Source organism: Nyctereutes procyonoides, unplaced genomic scaffold, assembly GCF_905146905.1.
Source record: "Nyctereutes procyonoides isolate TBG_1078 unplaced genomic scaffold, NYPRO_anot_genome, whole genome shotgun sequence".
Classification (NCBI taxonomy): domain Eukaryota; kingdom Metazoa; phylum Chordata; class Mammalia; order Carnivora; family Canidae; genus Nyctereutes; species Nyctereutes procyonoides.
The window spans coordinates 61,324,821-61,349,962 of NW_026575052.1; the positions used below are offsets into that span (position 1 = coordinate 61,324,821).

General features: G+C 34.9%; 1 protein-coding gene across 5 annotated transcripts in view; it reads right to left on the reverse strand.

The window, feature by feature from the left end:
* UPF2 (UPF2 regulator of nonsense mediated mRNA decay) overlaps nucleotides 1-25,142 on the reverse strand; it is a 109,163-nt gene that overhangs the window by 25,526 nt on the left and 58,495 nt on the right. For all 5 annotated transcript variants that reach the window (XM_055331606.1, XM_055331609.1, XM_055331605.1 and 2 more), the window contains exons 10-16: nucleotides 18,224-18,337; nucleotides 15,162-15,278; nucleotides 13,629-13,814; nucleotides 11,592-11,795; nucleotides 10,602-10,877; nucleotides 7,878-8,061; nucleotides 2,548-2,687 (exon numbers count right to left, since the gene is read on the reverse strand). In XM_055331606.1, coding sequence (XP_055187581.1) covers nucleotides 2,548-2,687; nucleotides 7,878-8,061; nucleotides 10,602-10,877; nucleotides 11,592-11,795; nucleotides 13,629-13,814; nucleotides 15,162-15,278; nucleotides 18,224-18,337 — 1,221 coding nt within the window. The remainder of the gene's footprint in view (nucleotides 1-2,547; nucleotides 2,688-7,877; nucleotides 8,062-10,601; nucleotides 10,878-11,591; nucleotides 11,796-13,628; nucleotides 13,815-15,161; nucleotides 15,279-18,223; nucleotides 18,338-25,142) is intronic.

Sequence of the window (25,142 nt, forward strand, 5' to 3'; positions counted from 1 at the left end):
TGTGATTCATCATATCAGCAAGAGAAAAACCAAGAACCATATGATCCTCTCATTAGATGCAGAGAAAGCATTTGACAAAATACAGCATCCATTCCTGATCAAAACTCTTCAGAGTGTAGGGATAGAGGGAACTTTCCTCGACATCTTAAAGGCCATCTATGAAAAGCCCACAGCAAATATCATTCTCAATGGGGAAGCACTGGGAGCCTTTCCCCTAAGATCAGGAACAAGACAGGGATGTCCACTCTCACCACTGCTATTCAACATAGTATTGGAAGTCCTAGCCTCAGCAATCAGACAACAAAAAGACATTAAAGGCATTCAAATTGGCAAAGAAGAAGTCAAACTCTCCCTCTTCGCCGATGACATGATACTCTACATAGAAAACCCAAAAGCCTCCACCCCAAGAATGCTAGAACTCATACAGCAATTTGGTAGCGTGGCAGGATACAAAATCAATGCCCAGAAATCAGTGCCATTTCTATACACTAACAATGAGACTGAAGAAAGAGAAATTAAGGAGTCAATCCCATTTACAATTGCACCCAAAAGCATAAGATACCTAGGAATAAACCTAACCAAAGAGGTAAAGGATCTATACCCTAAAAACTATAGAACACTTCTGAAAGAAATTGAGGAAGACACAAAGAGATGGAAAAATATTTCATGCTCATGGACTGGCAGAATTAATATTGTGAAAATGTCAATGTTACCCAGGGCAATTTACACGTTTAATGCAATCCCTATCAAAATACCATGGACTTTCTTCAGAGAGTTAGAACAAATTATTTTAAGATTTGTGTGGAATCAGAAAAGACCCCGAATAGCCAGGGGAATTTTAAAAAAGAAAACCATAACTGGGGGCATCACAATGCCAGATTTCAGGTTGTACTACAAAGCTGTGGTCATCAAGATAGTGTGGTACTGGCACAAAAACAGACACATAGATCAATGGAACAGAACAAAGACTCCAGAAGTGGACCCTGAACTTTATGGTCAACTAATATTCGATAAAGGAGGAAAGACTATCCACTGGAAGAAAGACAGTCTCTTCAACAAATGGTGCTGGGAAAATTGGACATCCACATGCAGAAAAATGAAATTAGACCACTCTCTTGCACCATACACAAATATAAACTCAAAATGGATGAAAGATCTAAATGTGAGACAAGATTCCATCAAAATCCTAGAGGAGAACACAGGCACAGTAACTTGGCCACAGTAACTTCTTGCAAGATACATCCACGAAGGCAAAAGAAACAAAAGCAAAAATGAACTATTGGAACTTCATCAAGATAAGAAGCTTTTGCACAGCAAAGGATACAGTCCACAAAACTAAAAGACAACCTACAGAATGGGAGAAGATATTTGCAAATGACGTATCAGATAAAGGGCTAGTTTCCAAAATCTATAAAGAACTTATTAAACTCAACAGTAAAGAAACAAACAATCCAATCATGAAATGGGCAAAAGACATGAAGAGAAATCTCACAGAGAAAGATGACAGACATGGCCAACATGCACATGAGAAAATGCTCTGCATCACTTGCCATCAGGGAAATACAAATCAAAACCACAATGAGATACCACCTCACACCAGTGAGAATGGGGAAAATTAACAAGGCAGGAAACAACAAATGTTGGAGAGGATGCGGAGAAAAGGGAACCCTCTTACACTGTTGGTGGGAATGTGAACTGGTGCAGCCACTCTGGAAAACTGTGTGGAGGTTCCTCAAAGAGTTAAAAATAGACCTGCCTTATGACCCAGCAACTGCACTGTTGGGGATTTACCCCAAAGATTCAGATGCAATGAAACGCCGGGACACCTGCACCCCGATGTTTCCAGCAGCAATGTCCACAATAGCCAAACTGTGGAAGGAGCCTCGGTGTCCATCGAAAGATGAATGGATAAAGAAGATGTGGTCTATGTATACAATGGAGTATTCCTCAGTCATTAGAAACGACAAATACCCACCATTTGCTTCAACGTGGATGGAACTGGAAGGTATTATGCTGAGTGAAGTAAGTCAATCGGAGAAGAACAAACAGTGTATGTTCTCATTCATTTGGGGAATATAAATAATAGTGAAAGGGAATATAACGGAAGGGAGAAGAAATGTGTGGGAAACATCAGAAAGGGAGACAGAACATAAAGACTCCTAACTCTGGGAAACGAACTAGGGGTGGTGAAAGGGGAGGAGGGCGGGGGGTGGGGGTGAATGGGTGACGGGCACTGAGGGGGACACTTGACGGGATGAGCACTGGGTGTTATTCTGTATGTTGGTAAATTGAACACCAATAAAAAATTAATTTATAAAAAAAATGGTCCTAATAAAAAAATGTCCTATGATCCTCTGATCAATACTATGATTTTCTTAAAAACAAACCACCTTAATTCCATGGGTTTTCTAACAGAAATACACTACTGGTTACAGTTCCTATAAAAAAACTAAAGAGATTTTATTTTATACATTAAGGAAGTCTGGCTTAAATAATCAGTATACTCTTGTACAAATGTACCTATTGGCTATAAATAAAAGTCATCACCTCTTCTTCTGGTTCATTTACTTCACTTTCATTTCCAGATTGTTCTTCAGTTTCAGCTCCTCCTTCTTCTTCTTCTTCATCCTCTTCAAGATTTTCTCCTTCTGTCATAGAATCTTTGGAATCTTTGTCATTAACTAGGCCTTGAAATGAGGAGAAAATGGAAAAGTACATTAAAAAGGGTAAATTTTCAATATTATACAACTTAATTCAAAAGTATGTATTAAGTAAGATAATTCAGCAGCCAATTTCTCAGACTAAAATAAGAATACAATTTAAAATTATTTGAAAAACATTTTATAAAAATTAGAGGCTTTCATTTCAACAAAAAAAAGCAGTAAACATTCATCATATATATAAACCAGCATCTATATGTGTATACAAACATATATGTATTTTTTCTCTTTCAGCTTCTGTTTATCTCCATTTCAGAAGAACACGGACACCATATACCAGCATATAAAATACAACCTCAACCATGTAAGATGCAGCTTTGGTCACACTTTTTATCAAGTGACGTTTCAGAATCTCTCAAACATCAAAGATATAAAATTATGTTGCCTTTAGGGATAACAGACATTTGGCTATCAATCTGAGTGTCTGCACATGAAGACTAATAAGGGAAGGAGACAAAAGTGTGTCACCAAAGGGCTTCATTTTTTTTCTTCAGTAAGAGTATTTTCCTCCTAAGGGAACTTCCTGGCTGGAATTTGCTTCCACCTCCCAAATTCATCCATATCTCACTATCTCATCAATTCTTCTTAATTAACATATAAAAAATTCCAAGCTACTCTATTTGCAAGATGCCTTATCTGATGTGCTCTCTCTTTTTCTGCAGCCTTCTATAGCTGGGTCTCTTCTCAGTCACAAAGCATACTATCTTGGACTCTTGCTCATCTGATATTCTTAATAGAGAATATCCTCAATGTGCACTTTCAAGTCCTCCCTATATATTCTCTAAAACTCAGTCTAAATTTTACTTCCTGTATAAACACAATGAATACCTGAATCTATCACTCTTCCTCCTACTTGCTCCTAAAACACTTGGAGAATAGCTCATAGCATCTTACATTTAAGGATACACCATGTAATGTTTTTCTCTAATGATTTCGCAAATACTACATCAGATCATAAGAACCCTTGAAGACAAAGAACTATTTTATATATTCAAAACTTATCAGAGCCCAACTGATAAACACACAGTAGATACTTAGTAAATACTTGTTTATTCAGACTCTTAGATTAGAGCAGAAAGAAACTTCAGCAATCATGTAATGATTTAACTCTTTCATTCTGAAGAATACTGAAGCCCAGAGTTTGAATAACCTAATCAATAAGAGTAAAAAAATTATTCCAGTGTCTTAAGTCTAAGAAACTAACCAAGAACTAACAAAAATATGAAAGTACAAGGTGATTAAAGTACACTTGGTACACTCAAGTGTGCAAATAAAAAAATTTTTTAAAGTTGGATAATGCTCAGAGAGAAAGGAAAATTAATGCTGAGAAAAGATGGTGTTTTGGAATGAAAATCCATTAACTTAAAATATTTTCTCTTTTCACCTATTAGTTTTCATATACAAATATATTCTAGATTTTATACACGTAAATTTTATATATTAACTTATTATTTATAGGGACTTCAAGAAGCAGAATATTGGATTGTTATTTAGGTCATCAAAGACAAAAAATTTAAAGTCACGACTGTCTAAACACTCTCAGCAAAAATATCACAGTGTGCACATGAAATATCCTTACACCTTTGTTCTTTCTATCCACTTAAAACACACTGTGGGAAGAACTATTAACGTAGAAGTTGCTTTATTTTGATAGTCATACTTCTATTTGTAAGGAAAATACATACTATTTCTAACACATTTTTATTTGCATTGCAGGTTACTTTCAAAAGCAATTTATAAATATATTTTGCATTTGCTGAACAGTATAATAATTATCCAGCTGTTGATCCCCAGGACACTGTCGATCTAAAATACACAACGAAGGTAAAAATGTACACCCACAGGATACCAGGATAACAAAATACAAAACACAAACAACAAAATGCTGCTTTGTGCCTCAGTTCTCCTGCTCAAAACAGAGAGAGTAATAATTGTAATACTTCCTTTCAGACTGCTTTAAATTACACTTCTCTGCTTACTAGACAGGTTGTGCATTTCCTGGCTTGACAGGTTAACCGAGTGTTGATTTGTCAATGACTAAAGTAATGACTAACATTACCTTCCTGTGTCATTCTAGCATCAGATAGTACTCAACAAAAACACCAACTCTCAGCTGCACTCGCGTATGTAACTATGTCATTCTATTTTATTACCAATTTGCCTGTGCTTTTTGTGTAAGTGAAACTAACCTGGCATGGAAACTATCTTTACTTTATTTTTCTATTGTATAAAAGCTTTAAACACCCAAATCTGTTGCCATGAGAGCGCTTTCTTCTACTGTTTTAGAATTTGGGAAAATTAATACCTCTCCAAATATTTGGAGATCCAGTTTTAAAAATAAGTATTTAACTCTTTAATCCGTCTGCAGTTTAGGAAGATGTGGCTCTCTATCAATTTTACTCCAAAATGCTGATCCATTGTCCTTATCCTATTTTTAAGATTCCTAGTTCATTAGATAGTAAATTATTTTCTATTTAATTGGAGGTGCTTCTAGGCCTTTTATTCTGTTCTACTGATTTTATATCTGATTTGTGAAATACACTATTGGCTTTATAATTTATTCATAAATAAAATACCTTTTCTTTTCACCTGTTTCCCTCATTTCTGTTCCTTATACTACAATACAATCTAAAAGTTCCAACCAGATTAAATTATATTGCCTATAACCATTTTGGTTTTGTTCTTACATTTAAAGAGGATGTCTTGGCCAATAATTCTATGTCTATACTTAGAAAACCAAGATATACAAAATTAACACACACAAATGTTACTTATAGTAACATAAAACTGGAAAGAACCTAAGTGTCAAATAACGGGATTAAATAAATTATGGCACATTCATACAAAGGAATACGGCCAATTAAGAAATGAAAAATATTTCATGTCAGGAAGAAATTTCATAATATTAGGAAGAAAAAGTCCAGTTATTAAAACTGCAAACATGCGAAAAAAATTTTAAAGAACAGAACATATACCAAAAAATGTTAACACATGATCATCTTTGTATATGGAATGTGATTTTTGTTTTCTTGGTATTTTTCACAATTTCTGCCATCAAAAAGTACTACTTTTTTTTTTTTAAGATATTTATTTGAGAGAGAGAGAGTGAGTGCACAAGTGAGGGAGGAGCAGGGAGAGAATCCTCAAGTGGACTCCACACTGAGTGCAGAGCCTGCTGTGGGGCTTGACCTCATGACATTGAGATCATGACCTGAAATGAAATCAAGTTGGCCATTTAACTGACTGATCCACCCATATGCCCAAACAAGTACTACTTTTAATAATTAAAATGACTTTAAAAATACAAGGGAACGTTGTAGTGCTTTCTCATGAACTATTATGTTAGCACTGGAATGTTATCAAGTTAAAATAATAATGAATTTACAAAGTGCTTGAAAACAAAAAAATTCCAAAAGCAAAATATGTTATCTTATGGTTTATCAATAAGAAATAGATTTAATATAGATTCATTCATGTACATCTTCCTCCTGATATTTACACTCTAAAACAGAGGAAAATGGGACAACTTGGAAGCAGGGAGCATACTGATTCTAGTTGCCATCATCTTTGGAGCTTGGTTCACAAATGGTGGCCTGTTTTTCCTTCCCATATTCTGAACAAGAACAGATCCCTTAAAAGAAGCCTGAGGTCCTTTAATTTAACCCTTTGGTCTATAAAGGATAAAGCATACTATACTCTTTATCGCTACCAAACTAGGTGTCAAACTAGTGTTACCTGGCACCCATACACAGAGTTCCATTTGTAAAAGTTTTGGGGAAACAAGGCTAACACTTAAGTATATCAAAGCATTTGAAGTAGGGGCACCTGGGTGATTCAGTGGGTTAGCCTCTGCCATTGGCTCAGGTCATGATGTCAGGGTCCTGGGATGGAACCCCCTGTCAGGCTCCTTGCTCAGTGGGGAGTCTGCTGCTCCCTCTCCTCACTTCCACTCCCCCCTGCTCCTGTTCTCTCAAATAAATATTTAAAATAAAAAAGTGTTGGAAGTAAAGGAAATAATTAAGATAAATTAGTACTCTTCTTGATATGATCATTTTATACAATCAGAAACCTGAAAAGGAAAAAAAAAAAAGATAACTTGGGACAAATTTCAAAGAATGAAAGAAATCACGTTAAGTCCTTCTGTGTGGAATGGTAAAAAAGTGAATAGCTGCACAATCAGTAGCACCTTTAAAATTACTGCTCAAATAGATAACAGTAAACATATTCTCCAAAGGAGGATGGACCTTTGGAGAAAGAAATACTATGAAAATGCTGGATATAATATGAAAAAAATAGTTTTAGAGGAAAAAGTCACAAATGCCTTTGTTATGAAAAGCAGTTCTTTAGATACGTAACATAGCAAGTTTATGCAATTGGCATAAATGGTGAAGCTCAAGGATCTCCTAACGACAGGCATATGGGTACCAAGTGCTAGCAGGCAACAAAACACTAGCTTCAAAGCCTAAAAACATGTTATTTTGAAATAATTATAATAAACATGCTAACATGCTAAGAACTATTAGCAAGCAAACCAGGTTGGTATGCACCTCATTCCAGTTATTTCCATTGACAAAGTTAATCGGCTCCTACAGTCTCCTGTGGGAGCTGTTCAAGAGCTAACTCTTCTTCCAGAAAAGTCTCAGAAAGATGAAAGTAAACAGACCAATTCTCCTGCAGCACATAATTCTCACATTTTCTCTAGTTGTTAGAAAGAGAGACAACTCTCCCAGAGAATAAGGTCTGAAATTCCACAGGGTAGCTCCAAACTTCTAACAGATACTCCCTCTACAGTGTCCAGCCTGAACTAATATCTTAGGAAATAATGCTCGTTGAAAACATATACTGTGTATATGAGATGCTTTCATCAAAAGTGTTTTGTATTAGCAACTGAAAATTCTAAAAAAAATTAAGAGAGGCTGAGAGGATGGTGTTTTTCCATCACTATCTTTTCCTTCAAGTCTTATGTGACTATTTTCCTCTAATTTGGGATTTAATGAAATCAAGAAGTATGCCACCGAGGACTTAACTAACACCATTATATAACACTCAACACTGAAAACAGAAAGTATACGAAAGCAAATATAACAATATAAGGCAAATTCTAGAAACAATCTGTCAAATATCATTTTCATTTTTCCTCTATAATTAATTGCTTACCTAGTTTTATTAAGAATTCTCGTTCCAAGTCATGTACCTGCCTGATGGATTCTTCCAGAGAATTACAAAGTTTGATCTTTGGTCTTAGCAGTTCTAATGTATCACTGATCATGTAATCTATGTCAATAGGAAATGGATGGTCTTTTGTCCAAACCTCCAAACTTTTCTTCCACCAAACATAACGCTGATAACAAATGAAAAATAAATTTAGCTCTAAGAAATTAATAATAAAAATATTTTAAAACAAAATATTGTAATGTTACCTAGTTATAATAACTAAGCTAAAAAGTTGTATAAAACACCTACCATTTTTATTAATGGTCAACGGTAATAATTCTCTTACAGTTTCTAAGACATTTGATTGTAATTTGAAAATTTTTATAGCAACTGTCAAAATCCTTTTTAAAGGCAAGGAAAAAAGTCATAAATAAAATACCAAATAAATTCCCAGGTAATGAAAAGAGGCAGAAATCCAACTCCCAAGCCCCTAAATGTTTAAATACTTATTTTACCAAACAACAAAAGCAACCAGATTCAAACCCATAGTTATGATATTTATTTATTATTTTCTCTATGCTACCTGCTTTGATTTCTAAGCAGGACAATTAAAGTACCTGAAAATACAGTTTTTGAAAATGTAAAAATTATTTTATTGAACTCACAAGCATTTATTGAACAACTGTTGTATATATGGTACTGTTTAGAGATCTTCCCTCTCTCTTCCAAGGCTGGTTCCTTCATTCTATTTTCTAGTTTGTAATTCGTAAGTTTAACTAAAAAGCACAACCCAAGAATTTGCTTGGATATAAATGTATACTTCCGGATGCTTTCTCTTCTCTAGGTTGGTCTAGGTCCCTGCTACTCAAAGTGTAAGTTGTTTGAGCTGGTTAGAAATGCTCTTAGACCCCCACCCCCCCATCCAAGACCAAATGAATTATAATCTGCATTTTAACAATATCTCTGGGTGGTGCATATGTATTTTAAAGTTCAGAAGTGGGCAGCCCAGGTGGCTCAGCAGTTAGCGCCACCTGCAGCCCAAGGTGTGATCCTGGAGACCAGGGATGGAGTCCCACGTCAGGCTCCCTGCATGGAGTCTGCTTCTCCCTCTGCCTGTGTCTCTGTCTCTCTCTCTCTTGGTCTCTCATGAATAAATAAATCTTAAAAAAATAACAATAAAGTTCAGAAGTACTGCTGCAGGTGGTCCTCTCCGTCTGATCTTCCCATTCTCCAACCTAGGAGAACACATTATCCTCCTCCCCTTAGGCCTCCCTCACTCCTTGCTCCCAATTCCCAGGTAATATCCTGCTGCATGTTAATTAATATGGAAAATATTTTTGTCTCTTTCTGCTCCAGGATACTTCTGAGTGGCTTTTTTCTCTCAGGCTAGGATTTCAAAGTGAATGCAATATGGACACTCTTCTGAAAGAGAGTTTACTTTTGATGCTGATAGTTACAGCTGACATTTTGCAGCAAAACTTTGGTTTTCAACAGTCTCCAACTTAAGATAGTCCTTACATACAACAGTCAATCTGACTCTCAAATTTGCCTAACTCCCCTCATTTTCTTATCAGTTCAAAAAACCAGGGAGTAACAAGCTGTCCTCTGCTGCACAGGTATAGTGATAGAACAAAGTTAACAAACTGCTCTTCCCTACTTAACATCAACCACTATATGGATGTATTTTTGATATCTCAAAAGTTAGAGTTTTAAATTTATTTTCTTCACCAATAAATAATGGAGAAAACACTAACAAGATATTCTATAAAATAGAATGATCAGGGATGCCCTGGGTGGCTCAGTGGTTGAGAGTCTGCCTTCAGCTAAGGGCGTGATCCCAGGATCCGGGATCTAGTCCCACACATTAGGCTCCATGCAATGAGCCTGCTTCTCTCTCTGCCTGTGTGTCTCTGCCTCTCTCTGTCTTTCTTGAATAAGTAAAATCTTAAAAAAAAAAAAAAAAAGAATGGAAGATAGTATAGAATTGAATGCTACTTTGGGACTTTATTTCAGTAATACCTAGAGAATTTGATAGTGAGCAATTCAACCTAATCAGTACTTAACAACATTGTATTATATGGGAAATAGTGATTAGGTTCCAAACAACCAACCTATAAGATAACTAAGGTGGAACACCAACCTTACAAAAGTTGTATAACTGTCTCCGTATGTATCTGAATTTAATTTATACCATGCTTGCTCTATACTGTAAGTTTACATAATTAACTGAACTTAGGGAAAAGTACAACCCAAAAATTTATCATGAATGAACAAATATTTTTCCTGTTTTGAAAACAACATATTTTCCAAAAAATGACATTTCTAAAAAAAAAAAGTTAAATTGTTTAGAAATAAGAATTTTAGATATACAAACAATACAAATGAGTTAAAAATGTTTACTAGATGTATAAAAATTGCAAGTAATTCATAAACTGCCATTCCAAATACGACAATCCATAAATTACTGTACCACATATAAACCATATCAAAATAATACCCAGAATTAATGATCATGGTTAATCAAAAAAGTGACAGTGCAAATTGAATATTTATATAGAATTCATCATACATTTTAATCTCTAGAATATTCTTAACAGGAAGAAAAAATCTAATGACAAACACATCTTATATGTCATACATGAATGCTACTGCATTTCTTCTCTAATATTTTTTTGTAACACAAGGAATGCATTAAACATGCCAAACTGCATATTTGAGTTTACATACCTGAAAGTATACAAGGAAGCAGTCAAGTTTTCGTTTACTGGAACCTCTATCAAAGTACTGGCCACAAGTATCCAAAATAGTGCACACTAGTCTAATTCTGAAAAGGTGCTCAGGAGGGTCTAGTGAACTTGGAGAGCCATCTGAGTTAACACCAAAGGAGGTAAAAGAATAAAGAGTTCTAAAAATAACAGCTGATTCCACCATTCGATAATTATAAAGTTCCCCTAAGAACTTGGCACTGCTGATACGTCTCTGATTAAATTTAGGTTGATTAACCTAAAGGAAAAAACACACATAGATTTCCATTAAAGAACAGTAATGTGTTGAGGTAAAATTCTCGTCTGTCACTTGATAATATCAATTACTAAACAGAAAACTAAACACTAAACAGAAAAAATGAGTTCTTCCTTCTTTTCTAAAAAAGTGATCACTCCTGGGTATTCTTTATTCCTAAAAAATGGCTGTCTTTAAAATGTTTTAATAAAAAGAACAAGTTAAATATTAAAGTTAGTATTAAGCTATCATTAACTGAGTTGATGACACAGTTAAAAATGTAATCCTCCCTATCAGTTTTCCATAACTTACTTTTTCTGTAACCCATGAATTAGGGAAACGGTAAGTCAACAGAAAGAGGAAATGGTTTACAGAAATTCTTATCAAATGATTACCAATTCACCTAATTAAGAGATTTATAGATTCCTAAAGTTGAATTCTAGTGCCCCAGAAATAGTAAAAATCTCGTATGCTCTCCAAAATAAGCCTAACTGAACTTGAGAAAAAGCAGCAAAAAACTCTCCAGCACTAGCCTGAAAAAGCCATAAAATCTGAAACAGGGTTCATTTAAAAAACGTAAGTCTGAAGAAACAATAAGCTGACATCATAAGGGGAAAGGAAGGTTTCCAAATTATTATTTTTCAATAATCAGATTTAAGAGTTGTTTGAATTCTCTACAAACTCCAATTCGATGACTTTAAGGGAAGTCCTCATTACCTCCATTCCTAACCGAATATCTTCTAAAACTCCATCCACAACATGGATTCCAACATCTTCTTGGTAGAGCACCAGTCCCGCTAAGAGGTTGGCTACACAATGAATACTATTATATTTCACATTCCAGATGTTTATCATACAACAAATAACATAGTCTTTCACTTCTTGGTCCTGCCAAGGCAACTTTCGCATCTGTCTCAAAACCTACACGAAGGGAATTTTGTTTTAATTACTAAGATAAGTACATAATACTCTAATACATCCAATAATATATTTGTGTGGTCATAGAACTTTTGGAATGAAAAATACTTTAGAGATCCTCTACCAGCTTCTTCACTTTAGAGATAAGAAAAGCGAGATATTTCTAATTATGGCAAAACTTATTCACATTACCCTTTATCTCTTCATAATGCCCCTAAGTTTTCTAGAGTTTCCAGATCTTCAGTAGTAATAGTATACACTCCTAAAATTTGTAATAGTATACACTCATAAAATCTGGTTGCTAAAAACAAATACCTATATGGTTTATGAAAAATAGTATTTTCTTTTGCATATCACTAATATAAATAATCTCAGACACTTTTTTATAAATCAAAAATTTCCAGGGCACCTGGGTGGCTCAGTGGTTGAGTCTTTGCTTTTGGCTCAGGTCATGATCCCAGGGTCTTAAGATCAAGTTCCACATCAGGCTTCCCACAGGGAGCCTGCTTCCCCCTTTGCCTGTTTCTGCCTCTCCATGTCTCTCATGAATAATCAAAATTTTAAAATAAATAAATAAATAAAACTCTACTGGTAACAGGATGGTGAGTAGAGCTCTACCTAAAATGGAGTTCCTTCCATTTTTATTCTGGGGGGGAAAAAGGATACTATTGGCATATTGCAAAGCACTCTTCTCATCTCTACTCTGTAGCCACCATTCATCTTTCAAGCCCTTAATATGTTCTCAAATCAGCTTCAGTGGAAATGTTAATGTTATCTCAAATATATAACAATCTGTATTTTTTAATCTTTTAGCTAATTCTGAAACAGCTTTCAAACTGCTTGTTTGAAACAACTACTATCTCTGACTTTAACTCAAAAGTTGAGTCCAATTTCCAAAGTCATGTGATCGTTCCTCACTACCCATGTAGACTGCATGTATTACTGCACGCCCTTCCTCCTCCCCACAGGTTTTCTCTGTCCAGCAGTCAATGTTTTACATTTTTTTTCCTAAAAAGAAAAAAGTTCTATACTGTGTTGTTTCAACTTCTAGAGTTATTCATGAAATGTTCTGTTCAACATATCTTACTTAAGAGTGAAGTTTCTAATAACTACAATAATTAAGAAAACAGGTCAGCACTTCTTAACCTTTTCTGGAAAGTGACCCCTGCTGAGAATCTAAGGAAGACTACAGATCCTCCCTCCAGAAAAATCGAAACAGCCCCAGAGATCCAAAACTATGAAATTTCAGAGAGCCATGGACCTCCTTAAGCCCATTCAAGATTAGAATCCCCTATACTGAAGCAGAATATTTAAAGTCAAATCATTTAAAATATCAGAAACAAAGTAGTAACTTCAAATATAAATAGCACCAAAATAAAAATTAGAAGAATTACTACTTCAGAGTAAGAATCATAAAAAGAAAGCAAAACATATGTCTTATATATTCTGTATTGTCATATGAATTCCATTTTAGGATTACTTGTATAGAAGTAATCCCAATTTAATTTGCAATCTAATCTTAACTCTTCTAAACCTCACCGCTGAAGCTCTGCTTCAACTTCTCCAGTTACAAAATGTGAATAAGGCAAGCTGCTTACATTCCTTACCTGTATTTTGCCGAACACTGAAGCAATTTATGAACAAACTGATCTGGAGAAACTGAAACATATGTTTTGACCTAAACAATTTAGTGCACAGGCTAGAAGCTAAGTACGTGCACTGCTCTTAAAACTATCATCATTATGATGAAAAAGAATTAATGTGGTTGAATATTGTATCTTAGTGCTACTACAAACCTCGAATTGACTATTACTTTATGGTTTCAATGAGATTTACCTTCTCAGTGGTAACCTTGGAGAGATCCTTGTACAAAAGTTTCCGGACATATTCTTGGAGAGGAGGACGTTTCTTTTTCACTGTTTTTTCAGCTGGAGGTGGGTTGCAGTAGTAGTATGCATTCTCCACCATTGTAACATACCTTGCATCAAGGTGCATTGCTTGTTTCTTTCTCATCATTTGCTCCTAAAAATAAAAACGTCGAAGTCAAAATACTTTCATTCTAAATGTTTATTCCTAACCAAATTTTTATTTTCAGAGATAAGATTTCAAGATAAAGGACTAGAAAAGGAAAAACAACAACAACAAACCAATCACTAGGTATTCCTAAAAATATGCAAAGCACACTATTTTACCAAAACCGTGTTTTTAGAACAAACTAGTCTATGACTGCAGCGTGTTAGGCCTTACACTCTGACACAAGAAAACTAAAAGCACCCAAGGTTTATAACTTGGGTTATAAACATCAACTCAAAGGCAGTGATTCAACACAGATGTAGTCAACCAACGATAAAGGCTAGCTAGCTGCTTTTAATATAAGGGGAAAGATCCACCAAGCCAATCCAATATTCATCCGTACCACCAAGATCAGCAAAACAGAGAATTCAAATATTGTAAATAAATATGACATTAAAAGTTAGCTCTCTTACATTTTTAATGCACTGTCTCATTTAACCTTGAGAGCCTGAGCCAAAGAGCAAGAACAATTTTTTCCTTGTTACAATAAAAATTTGAACTTGGAATGATTTTTAAGTGGTTAGTGTGATATAAGCCTACACAGATTTTGAAAATCAATTCCACTTGACGGCCTTCCATAATATTTTTACTAGAAAAAAAATTGTTTCTTCATATTAAATGTTACTGGCAGAAACTTCAGGTTTACGTATGGATTCCAAAAAGTAAGTTATCTAAAGCAAACGACACAGTCAAGACTTGTAGCAGCAACACTGATCTAATGACAGTATATGGCCCAGGGATTCCTAAACCTGAGCTCTCTTTAACACCAATATTCCCTCTGCCACTATACTTCCTATTTTCCCAAGGCAATGCATGGATATTATCAACAAGCATAATAACTTAATTGCTTAATAAACTTGATGACTGTTTCAGCATCCTTAAGTAGCTTAAGAAGTAACTTCCATCCCAAGTTAATTTTTCAAGCTTATAGTTTTTAATTTAAAAATTAAATTTTATATTTTTAAGCTTATAATTTATATACTGATGGCACATTAACAATGGCTTCTTTGAAGATTCAAGAACATCCATAAAAAGCTATAACAATATTAACAGTACTTGCTCATTTGCATCATCTAACAAGTTATTTGGGATTTAACTCAATCCTCCTTTAAAATATTGTGAACTCACTGACAGCCAAGTGAGAAAAATTCCTACAACTCCTGGAATGGCCACAACATATATATATGAGTGGTTCTAATTTAGGGAGAAATGCTTCTACTTATATAGCAGAGCAAGATCACAGGCACTGGTTAATATTCTAACCCCTGAAGTAAATCAAGAACTTCAAGCCCTTACCAAAAGTACGCTGGTCCTCAGGTGTGATTCTGGCGATCTGAAAAGAAATCTTCCACATGTTTCCAGCAGAGTACATGCCATTTCAATATGGTGATGGGAAAAGTCTGACAGAAGCATCTGTAATAATAATGATGATGATGAGAAAACACAAAGACAACACTTCAATCCTATTAAAGAAAGAAAATACAGATCTAATGTATATAACAACTTCAAAAATATCAGTGTGAAAAACAAAAGCTAGTCTACTTTAACTTAACAAGCTTCATTGCTGGGACGCCTGGGTGGCTCAGTGGTTAAGTGTCTGCCTTCGGCTCAGGGCATGATCCTGGAGTCCCACATCAGGCTCCCTACAGGGAGCCTGCTTCTCCCTCTGCCTATGTCTCTGCCTCTCTTTCTGCCTCTCATGAATAAATAAATAAAATCTTAAAAAGAAAAACAAAAAAAAAAGCTTCATTGCTGAGTATCTTTTGTGTTCAGCCACAAAAATTTAAATAAAAACTTCAATATACTTAACTCCTTTTCTTTCAGATAAATAAATACATGAAAACCAGTATCAAAGTCCTTTCTATAAGGACTATGAGATGCTATGTACTTAAACATCTGTGACATACACAGCTAACATTTCCTAAATGGGTTTTTTTTTGTTTGTATGACATTTACTTGTAAAGTTCTGACCTATGTGGTTAGACCACATTATAGCATTTCAATATTCATCCTCCCAATCTTTCTCTATGTTTATTTTCTAAACCAAAACAGATTCAAACAAACCACATCATTTAATGACTTGGTGTTTTTTAGTTAATATGATTTTTGCTGTGTCCTTATTTGTCCTTCTGTGGCATGATTTAAAAGGGGATCATTACTGCATAACATGAACTACACTACTGGATTATTTGTTGGATATTAAAATTGTTTATGATTTCTTGCTACTTAAACAACTGTGGGACAAACATCCTTAAAGATAAATTCGTGCATGTTTATGATTATTTCCTTAAAACAAACACAGAGAAATGGAATTTCTATGTCAAAGAAATGTATATCCTTCCGATGTATTTGTGATAATTACTATAAAGAAATATACTAATGTTTTAATTGTTCCATAGTATGAGTCCCTTCAATTACAGCATAGGGAAATCTTTCACAATCCCTCTTAAAATGCTGTCCAGAGTTTCCCTAAATGTACTCTCTTGTCTTCTGAGATGCTCCAAGTATATTTAGGAAACTTAACCCCTTGAATATTTACAATGACTATTAATATTTTAAACACTCTTAAGAAATCAAGCAATAAGAAACTTGATATATTAAATTCAGAGTTTTCCAAATGTTTTTGAATCCAGAAGTCTCACTTTGTATAATATACCTAATATCCTAAGGAAATCAATTTTTTTTAAAATTATTTATGATAGACACAGAGATTGAGAGAGAGGGAGAGAGAGAGAGAGAAAGAGAGAGAGGCAGAGACACAGGAGGAGGGAAAGCAGGCTCCATGCAGGGAGCCTGACGCGGGACTCGATCCCGGGACTCCAGGATCGCGCCCTGGGCCAAAGGCAGGCGCCAAACTGCTGAGCTACCCAGGGATCCCCAGGAAATCAATTTGACACAAAATATATCATTGTTAGTCATACTTTCCAAATGCAGAATTATTCCATCTCTGCTGCATCAACTTTACCACATATAATTACTTACCAACTTCTAGCTTAACTCCATTGTGGACAGAAAACATAATCTGAATAATTTGTCTTTCCTAATTTGCTATGATTTTTTTGATGAATTTTGATCCACCTGCATCTAAAGAGATTTTAAATTCTGATGCTCTTGGGTATACTGTTAATTAGATCCAGGTTAACTGTATTGTTCAATTCTGTATATATGTATTGATTTCGTCTGCCTCTTCTTTTAAGCTACTGAAAGGTATTTCTAAGTCTCTCACTATGATTGTGAATGTTTACTTCTTTCCTTGTTCATTTTTGCTTTATATATTTTGAAGGTCCCTTACTGGATTCATATCAATTCAGGAAAGTAATACTTTCCTGTTAAAATTAGCTTTTCACCATTACAAACTGCCCTTTATTCCTAATAAATGCTTTGTACCTTAATTGCTTGCCAATAATGATAACAGGTAAATTTTTTTTAAAAGACTTTTTTATTTCAGAGAGAGCATGAGTGGGAGGAGCAGCAGGGGAAGGAGAGAAAATGTCAGATAGACTCCATACCCGGCACAGAGCCCAACATGGGGCTCAATCCCATTACCCCAAGATCAATCACCACTGTAGCTGAAACAAAGAATCAGATGCTCAACCAACTGTGCCACACAGGAACCCTGAGACCAGGTGACTTTTAGTCAGTGTTTTTTTTTTTTTTTTTTTTTTAAGATTTTATTTTTATTCTTGAAAGACAGAGAGAGAGGCAGAGACACAGGCAGAGGGAGAAGCAGGTTCCATGCAGGGAGCCTGATGTGGAACTCGATCCTGGAACTTCAGGATTACACCCTGAGCCTAAGGCAGGCACTAAACTGCAAGCCACGCAGGGATCCCTTAGTCAGTGCTTTCATGATATATTCCACCCATCTTTTTTGTTAGCCTTCCTGGTCTTTATACTTAAGGGTTTCTTTTTTGCAGGCAACCTACAATGTTGTTTAAATCAAGTCTTATATTCTTCAGGCTCTTGTATTTTGTCCTTTTACATTTCATGTAATTGCTGTGATAGCTACGTTTCTACCTACCATATTATTTGTTTTCTAGTCTGCTCATCTGTTTAATGCTTCTTTTTATTCCTTTCTTGTCTTCCTTCAGATTAAATATTCCTTACTTATTTCATTTTTTTCCAGCATTTATAACTAAAACTTTAAATTTGTCTATTGAAAACAACTCAAGGGACACCTGGGTGGCTCCGTGGTTGAGCATCTGCCTTTGGCTCAAGTGGTAATCCTGGAGTCCTGGGATCGAGTCCCACATCAGGGTTCCTGAAGGGAACCTGCTTCTCCCTCTGCCTGTGTCTCTGCCTCTCTCATGAATAAACAAATTTTTGGAAAAATAAAACAAACCAAATAATGTAGCACTAACCTTTAAACAATGTAGTGTATCATTTTTAGTGAACATCTTAAATTTAGTTAATTCTCCAATAAAGCGAACAGTTTTGTTCTTTGTTTCAATATTGATCTGGTCCTTTTTTCGTACCTACAAATTAAGAGAAAAGAGACATTAGCTTAGAGAATTAATATTTTGAAATCTCTGTGACAAGAAATGTAATTTTAATAAGACTGCATTCACTCTAAATATTTTAAATAAATTTAGCTAAATTTCTTGCTATTCAGATTATTTTAAGTTAAGGCAAAATATGCTCTGTGGAACACGAGTGCTGGGATATGATTTGCAAACAGTTCCATGGTCAAATAATTTGGGGGAAACAATGCACTTTATTGGGCTTAAATAGGTTCAAGAAGCCTATTTAACCTAATTTAATTCAATTTATCTCAAATTTATTTAGCAATATAGACCTCCTTTTGAAATAGTAGCAACTACTAGTTAACATCCCATTAAATTAATACTATAAGGAACAAATTTTAGGAAATGCTGCTTTAAAAACAGTAAGTACCAAGAGCTCACCTTAAGCAAAACTATTAATAAGGCTTGTGTATTAATAAGGCTTGTGTGGATTTTTGTCATAAATTCATTACAGTGAAATATCCAATATAATCATTGTTCTTTTTTTATCATCGTTAACAATTATATATCAAATTTCAAATCCTTTGCAAATATAACCCCTCTAACTTAGGCACATACTTCAAGAAATATTCAGAACAAAATCCTATTCCAACAGTACAATGCAAACATGTTATATCAAGGTGTATGTAAATGGGTTACATTTTCATCAGAAAACAACCTACAGTCTAGAAACCTTTTATGTAAACAACAATGACAATAACATGGTGGTCCCTTAAACTAATTTAATGTACTTTTACAGAATACTCTCCTATCTTATTCATTTGTTCCACATGGTGCCCTGAACTAGTTTAATGTTTTCTACTTTTCCAGATTACTATCCTAATCTTATTTGTTCCACATAAAAACATCCTGAGAAAGAAACAATAGCTGTTATAATTCCGATTTAATAATTAAAACAAAACAACACAAAGCTCTCAAATGACTTGATGAAAGATCAGTACTAAAATCCCAGTCTCCTAACTATGACTTGAGAATTCTACTACCTTAGTATATACTGGGTTCTAAAATAGGGCCTAACCTCACCAGCAGCTAGACAATTAATGACAGTCATTTATATAAATACTAAGCTTCTATATACTCAGGGAGCTAACACCTTAGATTAAACTCATCATCTTCATTTTTAAGGACCTACCTTCTATAGCAAGCAAAGATAGGTGTTAAAATTTTTTAGCTCTTCAGGGATAATTTTTAAACAAAACTACTGTTTACTCATTTAAAACATCAGAGCAAACTAGAAGCTCACTATAAAGTTATTAAAGCATAATAAAACTGCATCAATTAAAAACAAAATCATAAAATTCAACTTATAGAACTTTAACCTTCCTTGACTGTTTTTGCAATTCAGAAAAGAGCACATCTTTCATAAAGATCCTTTCACAAATAAATGTTTGTTAAGTACTGCATATATGAGAAGCACTTCAACTGATTTATCTTATTTTATGAACTCCTAGGATACATTAAGAGTATGGACACTGGATCAGACTTGCTGGGTTTAAATTCTAACTCTATTACTTACTAGTTGTTAAACTCTGTGCCTCATCTCATCTTTAAATGGAATAAAAGTAACCTACCGCATAAAGTTGTTGCCTTAAGCCAACTGATACACATAAAGCATGCACAATAGTGCCTGGCATCAGAAAGAGGTCAACAAATTAGCTATTATTATCTATCTTTGCATATATGTATCACTAATATGTAGACACTAAATTATTGTGGAATGAACAAATAAATGAAAATGCTTAATGTTTATACATGTATTGTGGGGATACAAAAGAGCAAATGATCTATAGTCAGAAATCTGAGCTCCTGTGGTCATTCTGCACCATTATGGAGGTATATGACCTTGGATAATTCACATAAATTCCATGAACCCATCAGCTCAGTTGGTAAAATAAAGATAAAAATAAGGATGGTGATGATGATGGAGGTAGTGGTGGTAGTAACAATAGCTATACTTCACAGAACAAAAGATTATACCCTCACCCCTTTAAAAAGATGTAGAAGAGGTACCTTAAATGGCTGCAAAATGCTTCTCAGTGAGAAATAACAGAAAATTACACATACACTATGAATTTATCCCCCCTCCCCCTCCCCCCCCAAAAAAAACTATAGAGGAAAAAAAAGAAAATATACAAAAAGATTATTAGGTTTGTTTTAAAGTGATGAAATTATGGGGCTTACCTCTTCTTTCTAATTTATTTTATATTTTCTAAATACCCCACACAGAGCATGTGTTTCTTTCACAGACAAAAAACATATATGCAAGCATTTCAAAAATAATACACTAAAACTGAATCTTCAGAGGAAGTGGGGCTAGGAAATATACAAACATGTCTTTAAATCTCTTTGGGTGATTCTGGATATGTAAGTTCTTAATAACTGCTGTGAAACATCATACAATTTTAGGTATTACTGAGCATGGTAACTTTCAAAACATGAAACATAGTGTATCATTCAAAATTATTCTTAAATATTACTGAAAGAGGTACAACCAACATGATAGAATTTTTAAATGTATTATGAAAAATCAATTATCTCACTCCCTCATTTTCAGATGAAAAAAGATAAAGGCTTTTTAAAATGCTGTAACTTGGGGTGCCTGGGTGGCTCAGTCGGTTAAGCTCAGGTCAGGATCACAGGGTTCTGGGATCAAGCCCCTGCATTGGATTTCCTGTTCAGCAGGGGTCTGCTTCTCCTTCTCTCTCTGTTCTCTCTTTCTTTCTCTCTAGTAAATAAAATCTTTTTAAAAAATTTAAAAATAAATAAATAAATAAAAGGCTGTAGCTTATAAAAAAGACTAACTTATTCTGACTCCTCACTCATTTATTTTCCTGTCTCATTTGTTGACTCCTTATGATCACAAGGTATGTCAAAACACTTCTGCACAAGTAAATGAATTAACAATGTAAAATTTTCTATATATTTCTAATTCAATGTCTCTTATAGAATTTTACTTATATAATCAATCTTTATTAGTAAAAATGTTGCTTATAACTCATTAATGACAGCTGAAACTGAGATCAACTGAATAACTAAATTCATAACCATTAATAAAAACTCTTCAGATACATCAACATATAAAAAGTATGGATTTCTCATGCCTATCTAGGAAGATCCTCGGCCACAAACTAGTCCTTCATTACAAACTCACTCAAATAGACATTATACCTCATCCTTTATAATTTGCTCACTTTGTTCTACATAAACTGTATTCATTTAATCATTCTAATTTTTTGGAAAATCTACTATATGCGAGACACTAAGAAGGCACTAGTCTATAAACAAGTAAATTTGCCTTCAAAAAGTTTATTTATTTTATGCTGTGGACCACTGATCTCCAGGGTAGGGTAGGTAAGACTCTTGATCTACTAGAGTGTGAGAAAAAAAATCTTGGAACTTCTATTTATGTTTTTGATCTCAGATTTTTCCATTTATTTTTTTAAATAAATTTACTTAAAATATTTCATACAATTGCAAATAGACAGAATTTATATATAAATATGCCAAACTGGGATATGTAGTCAACTTATTTTACCATTATAGAGACTTGATTTAAAAAGCTGAAAGACTACTTTTTTTAAGTTTTATTTATTTGAAACAGAGAAAGAAAAGAAAAAAGAAGAGAAGAAAAGAGAAAAGAAAAGAAAAAAGAAAAGAAAAGAAAAAAGAAAAGAAAAGAGATAAAGCAAGCACTAGCACGGGGAGTGGCAGGCAGAGGTAGAGGGAGACGCAGACTCTCCGCTAAGCAGGGAGCCCAATGTGGGGCTTGATCCCAGGTGGGATCATGACCTGAGCCAAAGGCAGACACTTAACTGACTGAGACACCCAGGTGCCCCTGAAAGACCACTAATTTTAAAAATGTCAATCAGGCTGGTATGCTTATATTTAAATAAAAGCTGTCCCTTCACTGTTCTTTTTTGTTTTTTTTTTTTTAAAGATTTTATTTATTTATTCATGAGAGACATAGAGAGAAGTAGAGACACAGGCAGAGGGAGAAGCAGGCTCCCTGCAAGGAGCCCAACACAGGACTCGATCCCAGGACCCCAGGATCACCACCTGAGCCAAAGGCAGACACTCAACCACTGAGCCATCCAGATGCCCCTGTTCCTTCACTGTTAAAGAAGTAGGCTCTGTTGGGATTCCTGGGTGGTGCAGCAGTTTGGCGCCTGCCTTTGGCCCAGGGCGCGATCCTGGAAACCCGGGATCAAGTCCCACGTCGGGCTCCCGGTACATGGAGCCTGCTTCTCCCTCTGCCTGTGTCTCTGCCTGCCTCTCTCTCTCTCTCTCTCTCTCTCTCTCTCTCTCTCTCTCTGTGACTATCATAAATAAAAAAAAATTTTTTAAAAAATTTAAGAAGTAGGCTCTGTTGAAAATCTAGAGAACACGGAAAATTAGAAAGGAAAAAATACTTATTGTCCCACTATCCAAAGACGGCCGCTGCTAACATATTAATATGTAATTCTTTTCTGTTTACTTTCCAAACAATTTAACATAATTGTAAATTTATTCTGTGTAAGATTTTATAGCTTGCTTTTTTTTTTCCACCAAAAGCAGCACTTGCTATATGTTATGAAAATTTTTTGGTTAATGTTACTTTCAATGGCTTTATATCATTTCAGCATTGTCATTATATGACCATTTTCGTAATTCACTGTTGGGCTTTTAGCTTATTTTCCACTTTTTCCCTACAATTCATGATGTGAATAAAGCTTTTTTGGATATATAGGATTATTTATTGAAAGCTGTCCAATGTATAAATGCCTCTACGGATCTTGAAACATATTACCAATTTCCTACCAAATTCTGACCTCAAGTACATGTGGTTTTTCACTTCTATTATCTCTACTATTCTGTTGGTCAAATTAGCAAATTCTGTTGTTTTAACTACAATTTCTTTGACTACTAAATGAGATTTCATATAGTTTTGTTATCCAGTTTTCTCAGGTGAGGTTCTTAAGCAAAGGGCAAGTGTGATTGTGACAGTATGTTGGAATTAGACAGTAGGCCTCTAGAGACAGGGAAGCCTGAGTAAAATGCTATTCTCCTAATTCAAGCTATGAAGAGGAGATATTAGATTTGAGGAAGTGTTTCAGAAGATATTACCAACAGAATTTGGTGAACATTAGCTCTTGAATGTCCAAGGGGCAAAAGCAGAAGTATTTCTCTTAGTGATTAGAGAAAAAATATTTCAAATTTACAGATGCAACAGAAGTTGATACGAGGCAGTGAAGGATAACAATGTTTTCTGAGAAGTCATGAGTTTATTTAATGGACATATGAATTACATGAGAACTTACTAAGCACCAAGAGAGGTTCTGACAAGAGAAATGTATTGAAGCTGTTGAGAAATAAAAGTCAACTGTACCCCAGGTAAATGTGTTCTGTCAAAAAGGAGGATAAAGGAAGAAAGTGTGGGGAACACGAACAAACTCAGTTGGAAAAAAGTAAAAGGTATTTAACTATTGATAAGAGATATTGAGAGTAACAGTCATAAGGAAGAACCAGGAGAGTGGTGGGAGAGAAGGGATAATTATTACTGTAATAATACCTACGTCTGAGCACTGTGTGATGAACTTACATTATCATAACCTAGTTTAATCCATAACAACAATCCCATTTAAAAAGATATCAGTATAACTCCCACTTAAGTAACTTGACCAAAATTAACAATGCCAGCAAGTGGTGGAGACAGAATGACAGAAAACAACAGTCCAGCAGTTCAGAATCTGCAAGGACCTCAACTAACATAAAGCAATTAGGAGGCTGCTGGTGGTCCCTGCCAGGGTGAGGACAGTGAGACAAAGGGTAGATGTCAGAAGCAGAAGAGACAAGTATCCTCTAAAAAACCCCAAACAAGAAGCAAATGAAAGAGGATGGACATGAGGTTGAAAGACATTTTCTTGTGGCTATTATTTTATTTTCACTTACGGATGGGAAAGTGTCAAGCATACATACAGACCAAAAACAAGGCGTTGGCAAAGTCTGCAGACGTCATGGTAGGGAAAGATAGATCTCGAGGAGGCAGAAGTGATCCGTGACCTCAAGTATCTTTTTTTCTCTCCCCTGAAAGCAGTGGTTCCCATAGTATTCTCCCAAAATTCTGCTCCATCTTTGAGTTGTAATACAGCATTACAGCAGGAACAAAACTGCCAAATCCCTCAACTCCCATCCCAACTATCAGAGGTGGGAGGCAAAAGATACATGAATAAAATATTCTTAATCTTAAGTTTCTCACCAAAAGCACTAATTAGGCTTAGTCTAGCAACCTGTATGTTGTTTTTGGATTTGGTTGATGGGCATATGCATATAGCTCATGTAACAGAGTCATACTGTCTGCCAGTACAAGTTTCTTTTTTTGCATGACAGGATTAAATAAATCAACAAGAACATCATGACTCTTGATGCATCAGTCCCCAAACTGGCAGCATTTATCAAAATGTGTCCTTTGAGTGACTGCGTATTTGATCCCTTCCAGAAGGCTCAAGGTGCACATTACCCTATTAAAGCTTTAGGAATTCTTATAAGAAAACAAAAAACAAAACCACTTAACTCTTTTGGGCTCAGTGCTTCCAAACTGCTTTTAAAACACAGAAACTTGTCCTTGCCTAATACTATGTATGAAAATCCAAAACACACTTCACCAAAAACTGCCCCAGAAAAATCTTAACCACAAATCTCATATAAATTAACTCCTATGGCAAGAAGCCTTTAGAGGTCATCCCACTCCTCACTGAGACATTCTCCTTCCTCTGAACTC